Here is a 16,105-nt window from a genome sequence, read left to right on the forward strand (position 1 = left end):
AAAACTTCGGAAACTAATTGAATTACTTCCTTAAAAGATATAAAATGAGGTTTCTGTGTTCATTATTTTTTTGAAATTTAAAGTTTAATTCGCATTCCAATATATTTTACAATAATTTACTAAGCTTTTTAATATATCGGTAAACAACAAGAATTGGCTATGTCTGTAGTTAATACTACATTATATCGGTAAACAACAAGAATTGGCTATGTCTGTAGTTAATACTACATTATGTCGGTATGGTAGCAGTGTTTCATCTGAAAGAAAACCTGTTAAAATCCAATTATAGTGTATAATATGCATCCCTTTCTAACAAAAAAAAAAAAAACAAAAACAACCAAACAAACCAAATGTGTTTTATATTCTTCCAAATGTGGTAGTTCACAATTGATCGATTATAATTTATTGTTTAGATAATAAGTCGTGATTATGCTCTCGTCTCTTACCGGTTCTTTGTTTTGATATAAGCAGCGATTAAAAAAAATAAGACGGTTTTGAAAATAAGCCCCCACTTTCTTACCAAAACTTAAAATAAGCCTGCTGCAATAGTGCCTGTATAGCCCCCCGCTGTGTCCGTATGGCCCCCATGAATAGAGGTCTTTGTACCCCGAAATATGTACAGATAGCCATCATATTTAAAGAGAGGGTCTACGTATAGCCCCACATGAATAGAAGTCTTTGTAACTCAGCTGTGTCCGTATAGCCCCCATGAATAAAAAAGACATATAGCCCCCCCCCCCCCCCGAGGAGGAGTCTATATTTATAAATAATCACTATTAAACCATTAGTATTTTTTAAGTGTACATATAGCACCGAGACAAAGAGGAGGAGCAAAGCTGGAAAAAAGTCATTAAATAATGGAATGTCAATATAAATGGGAAGTCTATGTGATTTCTAAATCAAGAAATCGACAGAAAATTATGGAAAGTGATTGGTGTAAAAATAAAGAACTTTGTCAACAAACGTTTAAAGTAGGTGTATCTGAAAAAGGCATTGATATGCCAAATGATTATGATGTAAAAGCTTACATCATAAAAAGAAAGGAAATTAAAATGTAAGAAGTAAAATACTGGTGAAAAAAAAGGAGGAGGGGAAAAGAGGTGTGTCTTAATGTAAAATGGATTATATATATATATATATAAGCAGTGCAAGTTAAAAGTAGTAAAATACGCATTTATTTGAGAGACGAAAAGAAAATAACCATGGATTGTCTGGAAAGAGAAACATTTATGTCACAGAAAAGACCATTTGATCAAGAAGATGAAGAAAAGGACATAAAGAGACTAAAACCGTATAATGAAAATACGATTATAGAACTAGACATTGGAAATAATTGTCACGTGTCAGCACAGAGATTCCGATCCGAAGAAGATGTGTTCATACATATAAGATACTTTAACACGAGTCCCACAGGAAAACTATATCCATCGAAGAAAGGGATAGCGCTTCCACTGGACAAATTTAAACAGCTAATTGAAGACCACTTGAATGACATAGACAATGCGTTACAAGAGGCAAAGAAAGACGATGGAAAAGTCTTCTACAAAAAACATCTCGGGCAAAACATATATGTGGCTGTGGAACAGGGATACACGTGGGTAGATATAAGGAAATGGTGGCGCCCAGAGAATGCAGTAGAAGTTATGCCAACCAAGAAGGGGATATCACTACCAGTTGTGATGTGGGAAGAATTCAAGAAGGCAATACCCGAACTGAAGAAAATGTTGAAAAATGAGTTAGACAATGTGAGATACTGTTATCTTGATGATGACAATCAATTGGCAATGTTACAGTGTAAGAGCTGTAATCCAAATGAATGGATGAATTATTAACTGTACACAAAGGGACAGGAAAATAAAAAAATAATGTATATGTATCAGAGACATTTTAAAACACGTGTTTTTGTATCATTTTTTGTAATGCATTACATTTGAGAGATAGAAATGAAATATTTAAGTAAAATAAAAGAGCTATGAAATAATATTCGTTATGTTTTATTTGACTCAGGAAAGATATTTATTTATATGAAATGATTTTTTATTATCAGTAATAAACATGCTGTCAAAAGAGGAGGAACGTTATTTAAAGAAAATATGGACTATTACAAAACACCCAGCTGCATTTAATGGTCCATATAAGTTATACCAAATAGTGAAACGTGAAGGAAAATATAAAATCGGTTTACATAGAATCAAACCGTTTTTATCAGACACAGATGCCTACTCTCTGCAAAAAAGAGTACAAAGGACATTTGCTCGACGTCATATCATAACAGATTCAATAGATTCGATATGGGACGGAAATTTACAGGACGTCAAGAATATTTCAAAATACAATGACGGAACACAATACATTTTGGTATTACAAGACATTTTTTCAAGATTTCTATTTACAGCACCGCTGAAACAGAAAACAGCAGCAGAAGTCATAAAAGGTTTGCGGTCAATATTCGAAAAAGGACGAAAACCTAAGGTACTGAGAACGGACAAAGGAAACGAATTTAAGAACAAATGGGTTAAAGCATTTTTAAAGAAAGAAAATGTTCATCCGATTTATACGGAAAACGAGACGAAAACTAGTCTAGCCGAACGAAGTATCCAAAAATTAGAGAACATTTTACACAGAATGTTTGTTCAGAAGCAGTCGTACAGATTTGTAGATGAATTGGCAAATATCACTAAAAGCATAAACGCTACACCATCCAGGCCACTTGGAAACATGGCTCCAGTAAATGTGACGAAGGAGACGCAAGAAGAGGCAAGATACAATGCATATATAGAGAGAACAAAGCGAGACAAATATGCAAGACAAGAAAGAGTTTCCGTAAAAGGAAAGAAAAGACGAAAACAATATAAGTTCAAAATAAACGATCAAGTTCGAATATCACATTTAAAACATAAGTTTCAACGAGAATATGATCAGAAATGGACAGGAGAGATATTTGTAATTACAGACAGATATCGTCGTCAAGGTACTGAGATATATAAACTGAAGGACTATACAGATGAACCAATTTCCGGTTCATTTTATGCACAGGAACTACAGAGAGTCAATAAAAAGGAAGACACTGTATGGAAAGTTGATAAAATCCTGAAAGAGCGGACAAGAAAGGGTGAGAAAGAAGTATTAGTTTCATGGTACCAGTGGCCTTTAAAATATAATTCGTGGATTAAAAAATCAGAATTGATTGACGTGTAAAATACCATTGATGATGGATATCCGAATGCTTCTAAAATCTTCAGATAGCCTCACTTTGTTTAGCAATAATAAGCCTCATGACTTTTACGTTCATCTTCCCAGACCTCTTACGTTAACAGGATACTGGTCAATATCATTATTGGAGGCATGTTTACCATCAAGCAAGATCAATACGGATGTTTATATCTATACCAATTTATGCGAAGACACAATTGTTGGTGATAAAGAACTCCCATTATTAAGGCGTGTCTATTTAAACACAAATCCAAATAAAATATTCACATATCCTTACGAAGTATCCACGAGACTTGGACAAGTACACGATGTGCACATATATATAAAGGATGCAGGCGGACAAGAGGCCTCATTTTTACAAGGAGAAGCATCAGTGACACTGCTGTTGAAGTGAAGAAGTTTATAAAGAAAAATAATCATGTCTGGGTCAACGTATGTGTCCGATCCACGAATATGGAAAACATTTTACAAAAATATGGTAGAGGGACAGATTAATCCAAGAGGTTATAAAGGGAGACAATCTGGCAGTGAAATTACTGGAATATATTCAAAGAAGCCTTACATGATACCCGTTAATCCACATATCACAAAAGAAGAATCTAAGGATGTTGTGGGGAAGAAGGTGACACCAATGGCAGCCGTAGAAGAGCGCGCAAAAGAAGAGTTACGAGAGGAAATAAGAGACAATGTTCCTCACATCCCAGTAGGGACTATAAAAGCGGAAAACAAGCAGAAGTCATTCAGTTCTCATTCAGACGTTAAAAAGAAGGCACGGAAAAGAACTGCAGAAAAATCTGCACAATAAACTACCAGAAAACGCAAGGCGGGAGAAACAAGTTTGGATTCTAATATTTTTACCTCCAAGAGAGCAAGGAAATAATTGCATGGTCAGAGATGGCTTTCCTTAGTGACAAAATTACTGAAATCGGTCTGCCTGCCGAACTATCTTTATTTACTGTTCCACCTAACCAAGTTGCAGTAGAAAAAATATATTTTGCAGAATACAGACCAGTATCATCATTTAACACAGAAGATGCCCCGATTGAAATTTCCATACCTGGTCAAGGAAACGAGTACATTGACTTGCGGAGGAGTCGCTTACACGCAAAATGCAAAATCGTTAAATCAGACGGATCGCCATTAGCAGCCCAGGAGAAAACGGGAATCGTTAATCTCCTTTTGCAATCACTATGGTCCCAGATAGACACATATATGAACGGAAAGTTACTGTCTCTGAACACTAGTTATTACCCATGGAAAGCTTATCTAAAAATCATCTTGTCCAGTGGCACCGATGTCTCAGACTCGCAATTACAATCTCAACTATTTTTCTTAGACGATGCAACGATGGACGATGGGAATGCAAACGGTGGAACAAACGGCGGTTTGGCACAGCGGTATACATTTACACAACAGAGCAGAGTGTTTGATTTAGAAGGGCCTTTGTACGAGGACATTTTCCGTTTAGATAAATACATATTAAATGGTGTCGACATAAACCTAAAATTATTTCGTAACCGAGCACCCTTCCTTGTAATGAGTGCAGAATCTTCTCCAACATACAAAGTGGAACTGATAGATGGATCATTTAAGGCATGTATGATTAAAGTGGACAGTGGTGTTTTAATCAATCATGAAGAAATATTGAAAGATATCACTGCAAAATACTCCTTAGTGAGAACAGAGGTGAAAATGAACACGTGTCCCAAGGGATCAGGGAGTTTTATCTGGCAGAATGTATGGTCCAATAATCTACCAACGAAGGCGTATTTTGCCTTCATATCGCAAGCTGCCGTGATTGGTGACTACTCAAAAAACATTTTTAATTTCCAAAATTTAGCAGAAGATATTGCAGTGTACGTGAACGGTGAAAGCATTCCTGCAAGACCCATGAAGGTTGACATCAGAGCCAATAAGAATTACGTTACACCATTCGTGAATCTTTTTGAAGTGGCCGAAAAATGGAACAAAGACGCTGGCCTCAAAATTACAAGATCAATGTTTGACGCAGGGTATGCTGTGTATGCTTTCAGTCTAGCCCCAAGTGACCTTGGAGAAGCCTATTTAAACCTGATTCGCCAGGGAAGCGTCAGATTAGAAGTAAAATTTGCGGCTAATACAACAGAGACGCTTAACTGTTTAGCTTATGCAGAATTTCCGGCTTTAATCGAGATAGATCATTCCAGAGATATCAAGTATACCCGAGTATGAATTCCCAAGAATTAAGAGCATTTACTGCACGAAACAGACACGTATCAAACGTGACAAGAGGAGTATTTGCTTCCAACACTTTACCTGAATCAGTACCCATTTACCCTTCTGCTTACATATGTAATACCGACCCTTCACATCTGCCGGGAACGCACTGGGTGGTGCTTTGGATTCACAGCGAGAAATACGCCGAATTTTACGACAGCTTTGGAAAGTCTCCACGCCACTATGGGGAATCGTTTGATGTTTTTATCCGAAACAATTGTGATGTGTGTATGTACAATAATGTTCCGATTCAAAACAAGGACAGTGACACGTGTGGTTATCATGTATTGTTCTATTTGTGGATGAAATGTTATAATTATTCGTTGCCTCAAATTGTACATATATTACAAAGAAATAATAATCCAGACAAGTATGTCCAAGAATTTGTCAATAAATATCATTGAAATAAAGAAAAAGTCTTTTTTGTTTAAAAAAAAAATACAATTTTTACGACATAAGAGACTCGTCATGTCACGTCAGTGAGCAGTTGATATCAGACATTGGAAGAGGAAACAACTACAATGCACTGGTGGAAAGAAAAATCTCTTTTACCGTTTCGGTCACCTACAACCTGTCTTGTATCGGGTGCAACGATGTCTGGAAAAACGCATTTTATTTATCGTATATTATTAAATGCAGGGGGGATGTTTGAAATACATCCTCAAAAAATTATATATTGTTATAGTCAGTATCAGCCCCTCTTTGAAGAAATGGAACAAAAGATATCTGATCTTGTCTTATTTCAAGGATTACCTTCAAAAGATCAAATAGAAGAATGGGCGGAGGGCTCCACACATACGGTGTTAATTTTGGATGATTTAATGACTCAAGTGTCAAAAAGCGAGGAAGCAGTGGCGATTTTCAGCATCACTGCACATCATAAGAATTGCACAGTGTTTTTCTTAACACAAAATCTATTCGTGCAGTCCAAACATTTTCGCAGTTTATCATTAAATTGTCATTACATAATATTATCTCGTTCTTTAAGAGATTCGAGACAGATATTGTCATTCGGATCTCAAGTGTATCCGGGTCAATCTGCCTATTTTAAAGATGCATATCAAAAAGCAACATCCAAACCGTATGGCTATTTACTCGTTGATATGAATCCTGCTACCGAAGACAGATATAGACTGCGCACGCACATATTTCCGGATGAAGACACTATAATATTTTCTCCCAAATAAGTAATAAAGACAGAATTTTTATATCGTATTTGGAGAACCATGAGTCAACTGGTAACATCAAATGCTTCTTTCATCAAGGTGTTATACTCTGCCGATCCGAAGCAAAGAAAGGCATTATTAAAGACTATGACAGAAAATCAACAGCAGGCATTGTGTGAAATAATTCTAAACGTCTACAAGGGAACTTTTCCACTCTCAAAGTATTATATTAAAAGACTGCTTCCGTATCAGAACGCCATTCATTCTCTCAGCAGTAGGAAGGTAAAGAAGAGTGTTAAACGGAAAATTCTGTTACAAAAACATTTAGCACTTCCTATCTTAATAAAACCGGTACTGAGTGTGCTGAATGATGGCTCGGGAATTAATTCTAATACCAAGAGAAAAGTATAACATGATGTTAAAGGAGAAAGAGCCAACAATTGTGAAGAATATGAACCATGATGAAGTTTTACCAGTCGCGGCAAAGAAGACGAAACAAAGAAAGGTCATTAAAAGATTACCAGTCGCCGCAAACACACAGAAAACGGAAAAGAAGACGAAACAAGGACAGGTCATTAAAAGACAACGTGGACAAGGATTTATTGTGAAACAAACAACAGATGGACCTCCTCCCGGATTTAATCATCGTGACAAATTACGACAAAAGAAGGAACGAAAAACAAAAAAGACTCGTGTACAATGGCTCAAACTTTAATATATATGACTGTTTCACAAAGGTGTTTTTCGAATAACTATAACATATATTGTGCGTTCTTTGTATAAAACAATAAAAGAAAAAAACGTAACTGTGATTATATACAGGTTAATAGCCAAAGGGTAATGTATCATAAGAGTCTTTTTGCATTGCTCGTTTGGAATACACAAGCTGATATTGTTTGTTTTCTACACTATTATAAACTTTAACAGAACGTTTAGCTCTAGTAATTTTTTGAGGGTTAGTGACAGTCAATGTTTTGCTCTGATCACCTGTTACAATATCTAACATGGATGTAAAGTTCAAGGATTGCGCATTTTTATAATTCAAAGAAAACCCACGAATGCGACAAACCTGTTGACCTTTAAACGTATTAAAGGCATAATTTTTTGGTCCACCGGACACGAATTCCGTGATGTAATCATCAGTAAACAATTCATTAGTCAATTGACCTAGATAAGGCCCGACATTGGGCTCGTCATCACCCACTTTGCTTACAAATATTACAGAATCTGTATCAAAATATAATACACGCGTGTCGAGCATGTCTAAAACGTCGTACCATTTCAGTCTTGCCCAACAGGTGGTAAAAGCCGCGATAAAAATATTTGTCTGATAATCCTCTTTCAATAATTCGCCACTACTTTTCCAGGTCATATTTATCATGTCTTCATTGATAATATGAAAGTCAGTGACCTCTTTAGAGGGATCAAAAAGACACCTGAAAAATTTATCGGCTTCAGTCTCGTGGAAAAAAGAAGTCTGGGGCATATTTAAACGTTGACCAAATTTTCCCCAAAATGAGTTTAGTAATAGTTTAGCGATAGATCGCAAAGCAGGGTTTTTATAAATGGAATCATGATGCAATTCTATATTTTCTTTTTCTGCATAACTCCGAATATATTGCAGCGCGTCATCCTCAGTTTGAACCCACTCAGGCCAACCGCTAGCTTCTTGTTTCAATTTCAGAAATAGATCGATATATCCTCCAAAGAGGTCATTATGCGGATCATTGGGTGACGAGACGTTATCAAAGTGATAAATCTCGTAAATTTTGAGGATCTGATAACCTTTTTCAACAGCCCGGTTAGGTTCTGGCGTACACCATGACCCCGTTAAACACCTGTCTTCGTCATCGCAAGTACACAGCGGTTGTCTCTCTTTTTCCGCACAAGTCCGACACAGAGTAAACATTAACTTGTCATTAATTTTCTGAGGTAAAACTGGATGATATAAATTGCGAGGGGGGAGGATTTTTACTTTGGCAATACCAAAATAGTCTTGAATGCTTGTGAAATTATTATGATTTTGGGATGTCCGAGAGGGTACACGCAATATTTGTTGACAGAAGGATAGAGAGAACAAAAATCTAAGTAGTGAATTTTTTCTCCATCAGTAACTTTTTTATATAATTTAACCGCATTTGTTCGTCCTCCAAAAAAGCATCTCTGGGATTAAGTCGTTCTTGGAGCTCAAGAGAATTTACAAAGTCGGACATTTCAGGATTGTCTTTTATTAATTGTACAAATTCGTGTTCCCATATTGACACGAGTTGCATACCCAAAGATTTGATATATTTTTCTTTTTTTCTTGTCAAAGCATATAATTCGTCTAAAGTCTGATTTGTACGGGGCACTGTCATTCGTCGTTTTTCAGATTTAGAATAACACGTGGGGCACCCGTGCCAGAGACAACCATTAAATTCATAAGCAGTGTTTGTTTCTATGCAATACCCATCTAATTTGTACTTTGAATTTGGAAGTTTATACTCCCCCTCATTAAGGGCATGTCTTATATAAAGAGGTTGAATCCCTTCCCTATCTTCCTTTTCCATTAACCATTCTAACCAAGAAATGGAAATTTTACTAAATTGATCTCTGTGGTAGCCCGCAGAAGGTACCTGTGCCAAAGGGCTGCTGATAAATTCTGTATCCTCAATGAAAATGTCATTCTCCTGCATATCTTGAGCCTTTGTCCATCCTTTGTCGGGAATATCTACGTAGATATCCCCATCTAAGCGTTTACCCGGAAACCACCCCAATACTTCACTTTGACGACTAATTTTAACTTTAAGTTCTTCTTGCAAAAATTTAGTTTTATAGACCGACATGCATACGCTAGCAATGGTAATATGATTAAAGGGGTCAACACTACCGTTTAAGTAAGATTCTATATTTCCGTCTTCATTCAGGTCAAAATCAACTTTACCCGTTATGTTCATTAAGATATCTCTAAACTTCAAACAGGCTTGACGAAGGATACCTACGTCACTACGACAATAATCAACGATTTCCTTCGCAAAATCAAATATTTCCCGACTTTCAATTTTAGACCGATGTCACGTCAAGAAGGCACTGCGATCTTTGTCACTCATAGTGTCACATCCGTACTGATTAACGTCTGGGTAACTGCCAACGTAAGTTGAAAATGAGGAAAATAGCCTTTTTTTAGCTCCTGTAAATCAAAAGCTTTGGGCAACTGTGATAATTTGGTCGGTAAAAAATTATACGAATCGATGACTCGAATGTTTAATTTATTTGCCACCTGGATATACATGATTTTTGAACCCGAATAGATGACCTGAGGAACAATAGAATTTGCAATGAGATACTCTAGCAAAAAATATCCGTCGTAACCTTTCATATTATGAGCAATAACGGTGTAATGTTTGTTCTGCTCCGAAAAAAGCCACTGACCAAATTTTCTCTGTACGTTTTCCCCGCGAAAAACAACTTCACGAAAACCGCAGGTCTCCTCACAAGGATTCTTACTAAAACATTTATTTTTCTTTATCGTAATGGTTACACTGGGGACATCGCGTTCCGCAGAAGTGACATCTCGAGATCGGAGAAACGTTTTCATCGACACACATATACAGACCTTTTGTGCGATAACTAAATTTGGGACGTGTTCAAATTTTCCACAGTGAGACTGTTGACAATTTGAACAGAGCGAACACAAGTCCGTTTCATTTTTACAGATTTTACATCTAGCTGCATCGTGATTATATCCGTCAGAGCACTGTAAGGTGCGTGCGCTTTGTGTGCATTCAAAATCGAAAAAAATGAAATTAGGCTTTGATTTTTTGCTTTCAGTTGCACGAATGTAGCACAAATTTGTAGAGTCTACATATTTACCACAACTTTTGCACAACCACTCAGCACACACGTGTTCATTTGGGTCTCTCACCTTTCGATCTATTACTTTCATACACGTCACACATTTCCACCACCGATCACACGACGACTCTTTTCTTTTACCTTGAGGTTGTAAGTGACTTTCGTAACATGATAAAGATCGACATGTCATGTGACAATTTTTACAAGATAACTGAACATCGGATACTCTACACCGTTGTTTTCTCTTGCAAACATAACAGGCAGACTCGCACTGATGTAAATTTCTGTAAGGGATTAAACAATCAGAACAAAACTTGGACTTGCCAAAAAAACCACAGATGTTTACAATAGCATCAAAATGAGAAGTTTTTTTTATCTGGGTCTTCAACCAAATGTAAATAAAGACGTTGTTTTTGACTTCCTTCAGGGGGAGTCTTAATAAATTTGTTTCCTCCGACAGCCCTTATAACTAAGATGTCTACATTTAAAAACTGTTCAAAAGCATCGATATCTGATAGAGCTAACGGTCGGTTAGTTGGTGTACCTGTCAACCTGCAGAGTTCGTGGGTAAGCTTTGTCTGTCGGTCCAGGTGATCATTACGAAAACGTAGCTTAGAATAGTACCAATTTGGGGCTTTCTTATGTTTCCAAATTAATTTTTCTGTGCAATCATCATCATCTTCGTTGATGAGTCCGTGCCATTCTTGGGTTGGAACTGTATTCGCTTTCACGAATGCCATAGCAATAGCACGAGCCATACAGGTGTTATCCTGATTGTTAATTTTTAAAATCGATCTTTTTCTTGCACCAGAACAATAAGGTCCTGTAAGATGTTGAATGGCACGCCCTCGACCTCCTGTATTTAAAATTAAAAATAAAGTTAGATAAATAAACTCTGAAAATGACGAAAGAGGCAATGTAAAAGTGGTCTAAAAATTGGTATTTTTCTTATGACCTTTCTCCAATGACAGAAGAGGATTTACGGTATAATGATATGGATTTGAGATATGAAGACAATAAGAACTTAAATTATATCGTATGGTCTTATTCAAAAAAAGATTTTCAGACATTCCACGTTCAAGGGTATATTCGTTTTAAATATCCGAGACAAAGACGAAATGTGCGTGGATTATTTCTTTTTCTGTGGTGTGACCCATACGAATTAAAAACGTGTTTTCATGTCCCTGGCACTGAATACAATTCGACGCACAGGAAATTACGAAGAACACGGATGTTTTAATGAACATTATTTAAGAATTCCAAGGTGGGCAGATTTAACTAGACTCAAAACTGTAGAACAATGTCCCATTTGTTTAGAAAACAAGGTGAAAAGTGATTTGAAATGTCAACAATGTCGTCAGTTTTCTTGCTGTAGACAGTGTTATAGGGAACTTGCCACCATACCAAATCAGCGATGTCCTATATGTCGTCATCAATAATAAAATTATGATTTTTTTTATTTTAGTGTGTTTGTTTATATACACAGTAGTATACTCACCAGAAGGTACTTCTATTGTACCAATGTCTACATAACACTTTCATCTAGGGGCATGTCCTCATGGCTGGTTAAAACATGATTAATATGATCCATTATCACCTCTGAAGTCATTCCTCCGACTTTTTGTAATGGCACGAATATTGGAGTAGTTAGAGTGTCAGAATGAATAATAACATGAATTAAATCAGTGTCATTGAGATTTTGTGTAGATTGTTCCAAAGTAGAACTAAACAAGTTTGACAGTTGATCTTGGACATCTTTAACTTTCATTTTAGATTGAGCCACCTCTTAATTCAATTTGACGACGTAATGTCGATCGATGGCTTTATTTTTCTTGAAAGTTTTCTCATTTAATTTGGTAAATGAATATCCGAGAGACTTTGAAGCTTGATCACTGGAACCTCCTCCAGTTTGGTTTTGATGTAACTCTTCGTGAAATCGAAATAATTTTTCATTATCACAAAATTCGGCCCCACACCATCTGCATTTTTGAATAAGCTGGGAATCTTCGGGTTGTTTTGCATTGTTTTTTTTCAATTTAGCTGGAATAAGTAAATTTAATTCCTCGATTCTTTCATGGGTATATTCATGAAAGCGATACGCAACATCATTCTCAAAACTTCTGGAACAGTAACGACATTGAAATGCCATCTTTTTTTTTTCCACCCTACAAAAATAAAATACATAAATAAATGAACTTTTTTTTGTTTAATTAGCCGCCGCCGCCGCCCCCCCCCCCCCTCCCCTCTTTTACGTATGGGTAGATCTTATGTGGAATGGGTAGATCTTTTTAGGTCACCTGAGTCACTCAGGTGACCTATTGCTATCTGTTTTTGTCCGTCGTCGTCCGTCGTCCGTCGTGCGTTAACATTTAAACATTTTCAGCTTCTTCTCTGAAACCGCTCAACCAAAGTCAACCAAATTTGGTATATAGTATCTATGGGTGAAGGGGAACAAAAATTGTGAATTTCATGGTCCCTGCCCCCCTGGGGCCTGAGGGGTGGGGCTAAAACCACAAAAATTAATGCAATCTTTAAAAATCTTCTTCTTTACTCCTGGACATCAAGCAGTCAAACTGTTGGCATGATTGTAATCAGCATTGAGCCCTCTACCAAAATTGTGAAATTCATGGCCCCAGGGTCAGGGGTTCTGGTGCTAGGGTGGGGCTATATAGATCATATAGTGAAAGTGCATTATTTCTTTGAAAATCTTCTTCTCTGCTCCTGGGTATTAGATAAACTAACTAAGTACATAGTTATGTTGAGCATAGCTGCCTCTTCCAAAATTGTGAATTTCATGGCCCCTGGGTCAGGGGTTCTGGTGTTAGGGTGGGGCTCTATTGATTATAATAATGAAAATGCATTATATCTTTGAAAATCTTCTTCTCTGCTCCAGGGTATTAAATAAATTAACTAAGTACATAGTTATGATGAGCATAGCTGCCTCTCCCAAAATTGTGAATTTCATGGCCCCTGGGTCAGGGGTTCTGGTGTTACGGCAGGGCTCTATTGATTATGTAGTGAAAATACATTATATCCTTGAAAATCTTCTTCTCTGCTCATGGGAATTAACTAAATTAACTTAGTACATAGTTATGATGAGCATAGGTGCTTCTTTCAAAATTGTGAATTTCATGGCCCCAGGGTCAGGGGTTCTGGTGTTAGGGCGGGGCTCTATTGATTATATAGTGAAAATACTTTAAATCTTTGAAAATCTTCTCCTCTGCTCCTGGGTATGAAATAAACTAACTAAGTACATAGTTATAATGAGCATGACTGCCTCTTCCAAAATTGTGAATTTCATGGCCCCTGGGTCAAGGGTTCTGATGAAAAGGGGGGGAGGCTCTATTGATTATATAGTGAAAATTAATAATTTCTTTCAAAATATTTTTTCTACTCCTGGTTATAAAGCAAAGAAACAAGTGTATAGTTATGATGAGCAAGAATGCTTTTACAAATTTTTTCAAACTTGTGGTCCCAGGAGTTCTGATGTTTCTCTAAAGGGGGGGGGGGGGGCTCTATTTGATTATATAGTGAAAATGTGTGAATTCTTTGAAAATCTTCAACTAATCGCATAGTTATGATGATGAGAGTTCCTCTTCCAAATCTGTAAATTTTCTTGACCCAAGGTCATGGGTTCTGGTGTTAGGGTAGGGCTGTGTTAAATAGTGAAAATGCGTTATTTCTTCGAAAATCTCCTCTGCTCCTGGGCATATTGGAAGCAAACAGAGTAAAAGTTTTAATGAGCAAGGGTATTTTTACCAGAATTCTGAAATTTGGACCATTTAGTCAAGTGTTCTGGTCCTGGCCAGGGATCTATTAATTTGTATTCTATTGAGTGAAGTTATTCCCCTTTGCCATTCACTTTTGATTATTAATCACTGTAGAAAATGTATTTGAAAGGTTAATAGAATAAGAGAATTATGCAAGAACTTTTATTGTATAATACAAAAAGTACTTTCATAGTTTTAATAATCAGGTAACTTGGAAATAATAGATGAATAAAAATGAAACAAAAATAACTTATCTTCTTAAATGTTCTGCAAAAGCCAAGTGAGGCCAATGTGAGAGGTAATAATATAGACATTTTATTAAAAGTCTGTATGGTAATAGTGGTAAATGGGGGACAGATAGAAAGATACTAGACCAATTATTTTTTTGATCATAATCATAGTATTTTTCTTGCTATTGGGCAACAAAGCTTCATTTATCAGTTTATGGATCCTCTAAATTGTTGTACTCAGGTGACCGATAAGGCCCTTGGGCCTCTTGTTTGATATGGGATTGCGTGTTAGAATGGCGATATCAAGTATATTTGATATTCCTCTCTCTCTCTCTCTCTTATCTACATAATACGCATTATCATCATATGTAGGTGACCTTTTACTGGACCCTTCCCACGTTGTTTTTTTTTTAGACTCGTCCGATCTTTTTTTCATTTTTGTTTGATACAGCAACAGTGTCTTTGATGTCATAATCCCCCCTTTCATCCTTTATTGTACTGGACTCGTCTTTTATAGTACTTTTTTTTTTGGACTATTCAACTTTTGTACCCGTGAGACATTTTTTTTCACTTTTCAACATGGCAGCCAGAGAAGCGACAGTGTTCTTTTTTTGTCTAACAGTGATCATGGGGATAAGTGCCGAATCTTGCAGAAGTGCAACTTTTTGTTGCACATCTGACTTTAATAAATGTAAGGGAGAATGCAGTTGTATTGTTTTCTCGTATAAGGAGATCCAAAGGCGTGTCCTTCACGTCGAGTTTTCTGCGGGGACACACCGCATTTTGTATGACACTGATGAGATGACGATTATTGACAGCGGTGTATTCCATCCTAGGCGAGGTAATGAATTTCTCTTTTTTTATATATAAAAAACTGATTTTAATTTTTAAAAGAAAATAAACGCAACATTGCTTTAAAAACAAAGAAGGTGTACAGACAGAGAAAAAAAAAAATTTTTTGTCTGTTTGTTTGATAGAATACTTTTTTTTAAAAAATATTTTTCTAGCATACTTTTTTTCATATTTTCCCAGAATACTTTATTTTCACTCTCTCATAACTTTTTTTAGTCGATAATGGCCATTCCTCCTCCTCCTCCTCCTCCTCCCAGTTGAAGACAACACAAGCGGGTATAAATTACTTTCTGTTTAAATTTTAAACGATGAATTGACATATTTTGTTTTTCTTTCTCTCTCTCTCTTATGTCACAAGAATCATTCTGGGTTTTTATTTTTTTAAAGCGACAACGAGTGAGCAGGGCGGCACCTCAGAATTGGTCACCCCATCGGCCTCCCCCCGCCCCCTGAGTACCGGACAAATTAAGTAATGTCTCTCTCTTTCTCTCTCTCTTTTTGGTTATTAATGAAATATACTTTTTAAAAAATTCTGTTTGATCTATTATATCCCCCCCCCCTTTTCCTTGTTTTTTTTAAAGCGTTTACGAGTGAGCAGGGCGGCACCTCAGAATTGGTCACCCCATCGGCCTCCCCCCGCCCCCTGAGTACCGGACAAAGTAAGTGATCATGTCTTTCTTTTTTCCCCCCTACGTAATGAATTATACTTAAAAAAATTCTGTTTGGTCATTTAATTTCCCCCTTTCCTTTTTTTTTTAAAAGCGACAACGAGTGAGCAGGGCGG

General features: G+C 36.6%; 2 protein-coding genes across 2 annotated transcripts; one reads left to right on the forward strand and one right to left on the reverse strand.

Annotated features, from left to right (window-relative positions):
- Window positions 1-4,107: 4,107 nt before the first annotated feature.
- Window positions 4,108-5,424, forward strand: LOC133199269 (uncharacterized protein F54H12.2-like). The gene has a single exon (XM_061335103.1). The coding sequence runs from the start codon at window positions 4,108-4,110 to the stop codon at window positions 5,422-5,424; it is 1,317 nt and encodes a 438-aa protein (XP_061191087.1).
- Window positions 5,425-7,458: 2,034 nt separating this feature from the next.
- On the reverse strand, window positions 7,459-8,544 carry LOC133199270 (uncharacterized). Its single transcript, XM_061335104.1, has one exon. The coding sequence runs from the start codon at window positions 8,542-8,544 to the stop codon at window positions 7,459-7,461; it is 1,086 nt and encodes a 361-aa protein (XP_061191088.1).
- Window positions 8,545-16,105: the final 7,561 nt, after the last annotated feature.

This window comes from Saccostrea echinata, unplaced genomic scaffold (assembly GCF_033153115.1).
Source record: "Saccostrea echinata isolate AGI-Se365-2 ecotype Australia unplaced genomic scaffold, CSIRO_AGI_Sech_v1 ptg000033l, whole genome shotgun sequence".
In the NCBI taxonomy this organism is placed as follows: Eukaryota; Metazoa; Mollusca; class Bivalvia; order Ostreida; family Ostreidae; genus Saccostrea; species Saccostrea echinata.

What these genes read in the sequence shown, in the direction of transcription:
- LOC133199269 (XM_061335103.1), top strand. Translation starts at nt 4,108, where the DNA reads ATGGCTTTCCTTAGTGACAAAATTACTGAAATCGGTCTGCCTGCCGAA.
- LOC133199270 (XM_061335104.1), bottom strand. Translation starts at nt 8,544, where the DNA reads ATGTTTACTCTGTGTCGGACTTGTGCGGAAAAAGAGAGACAACCGCTG.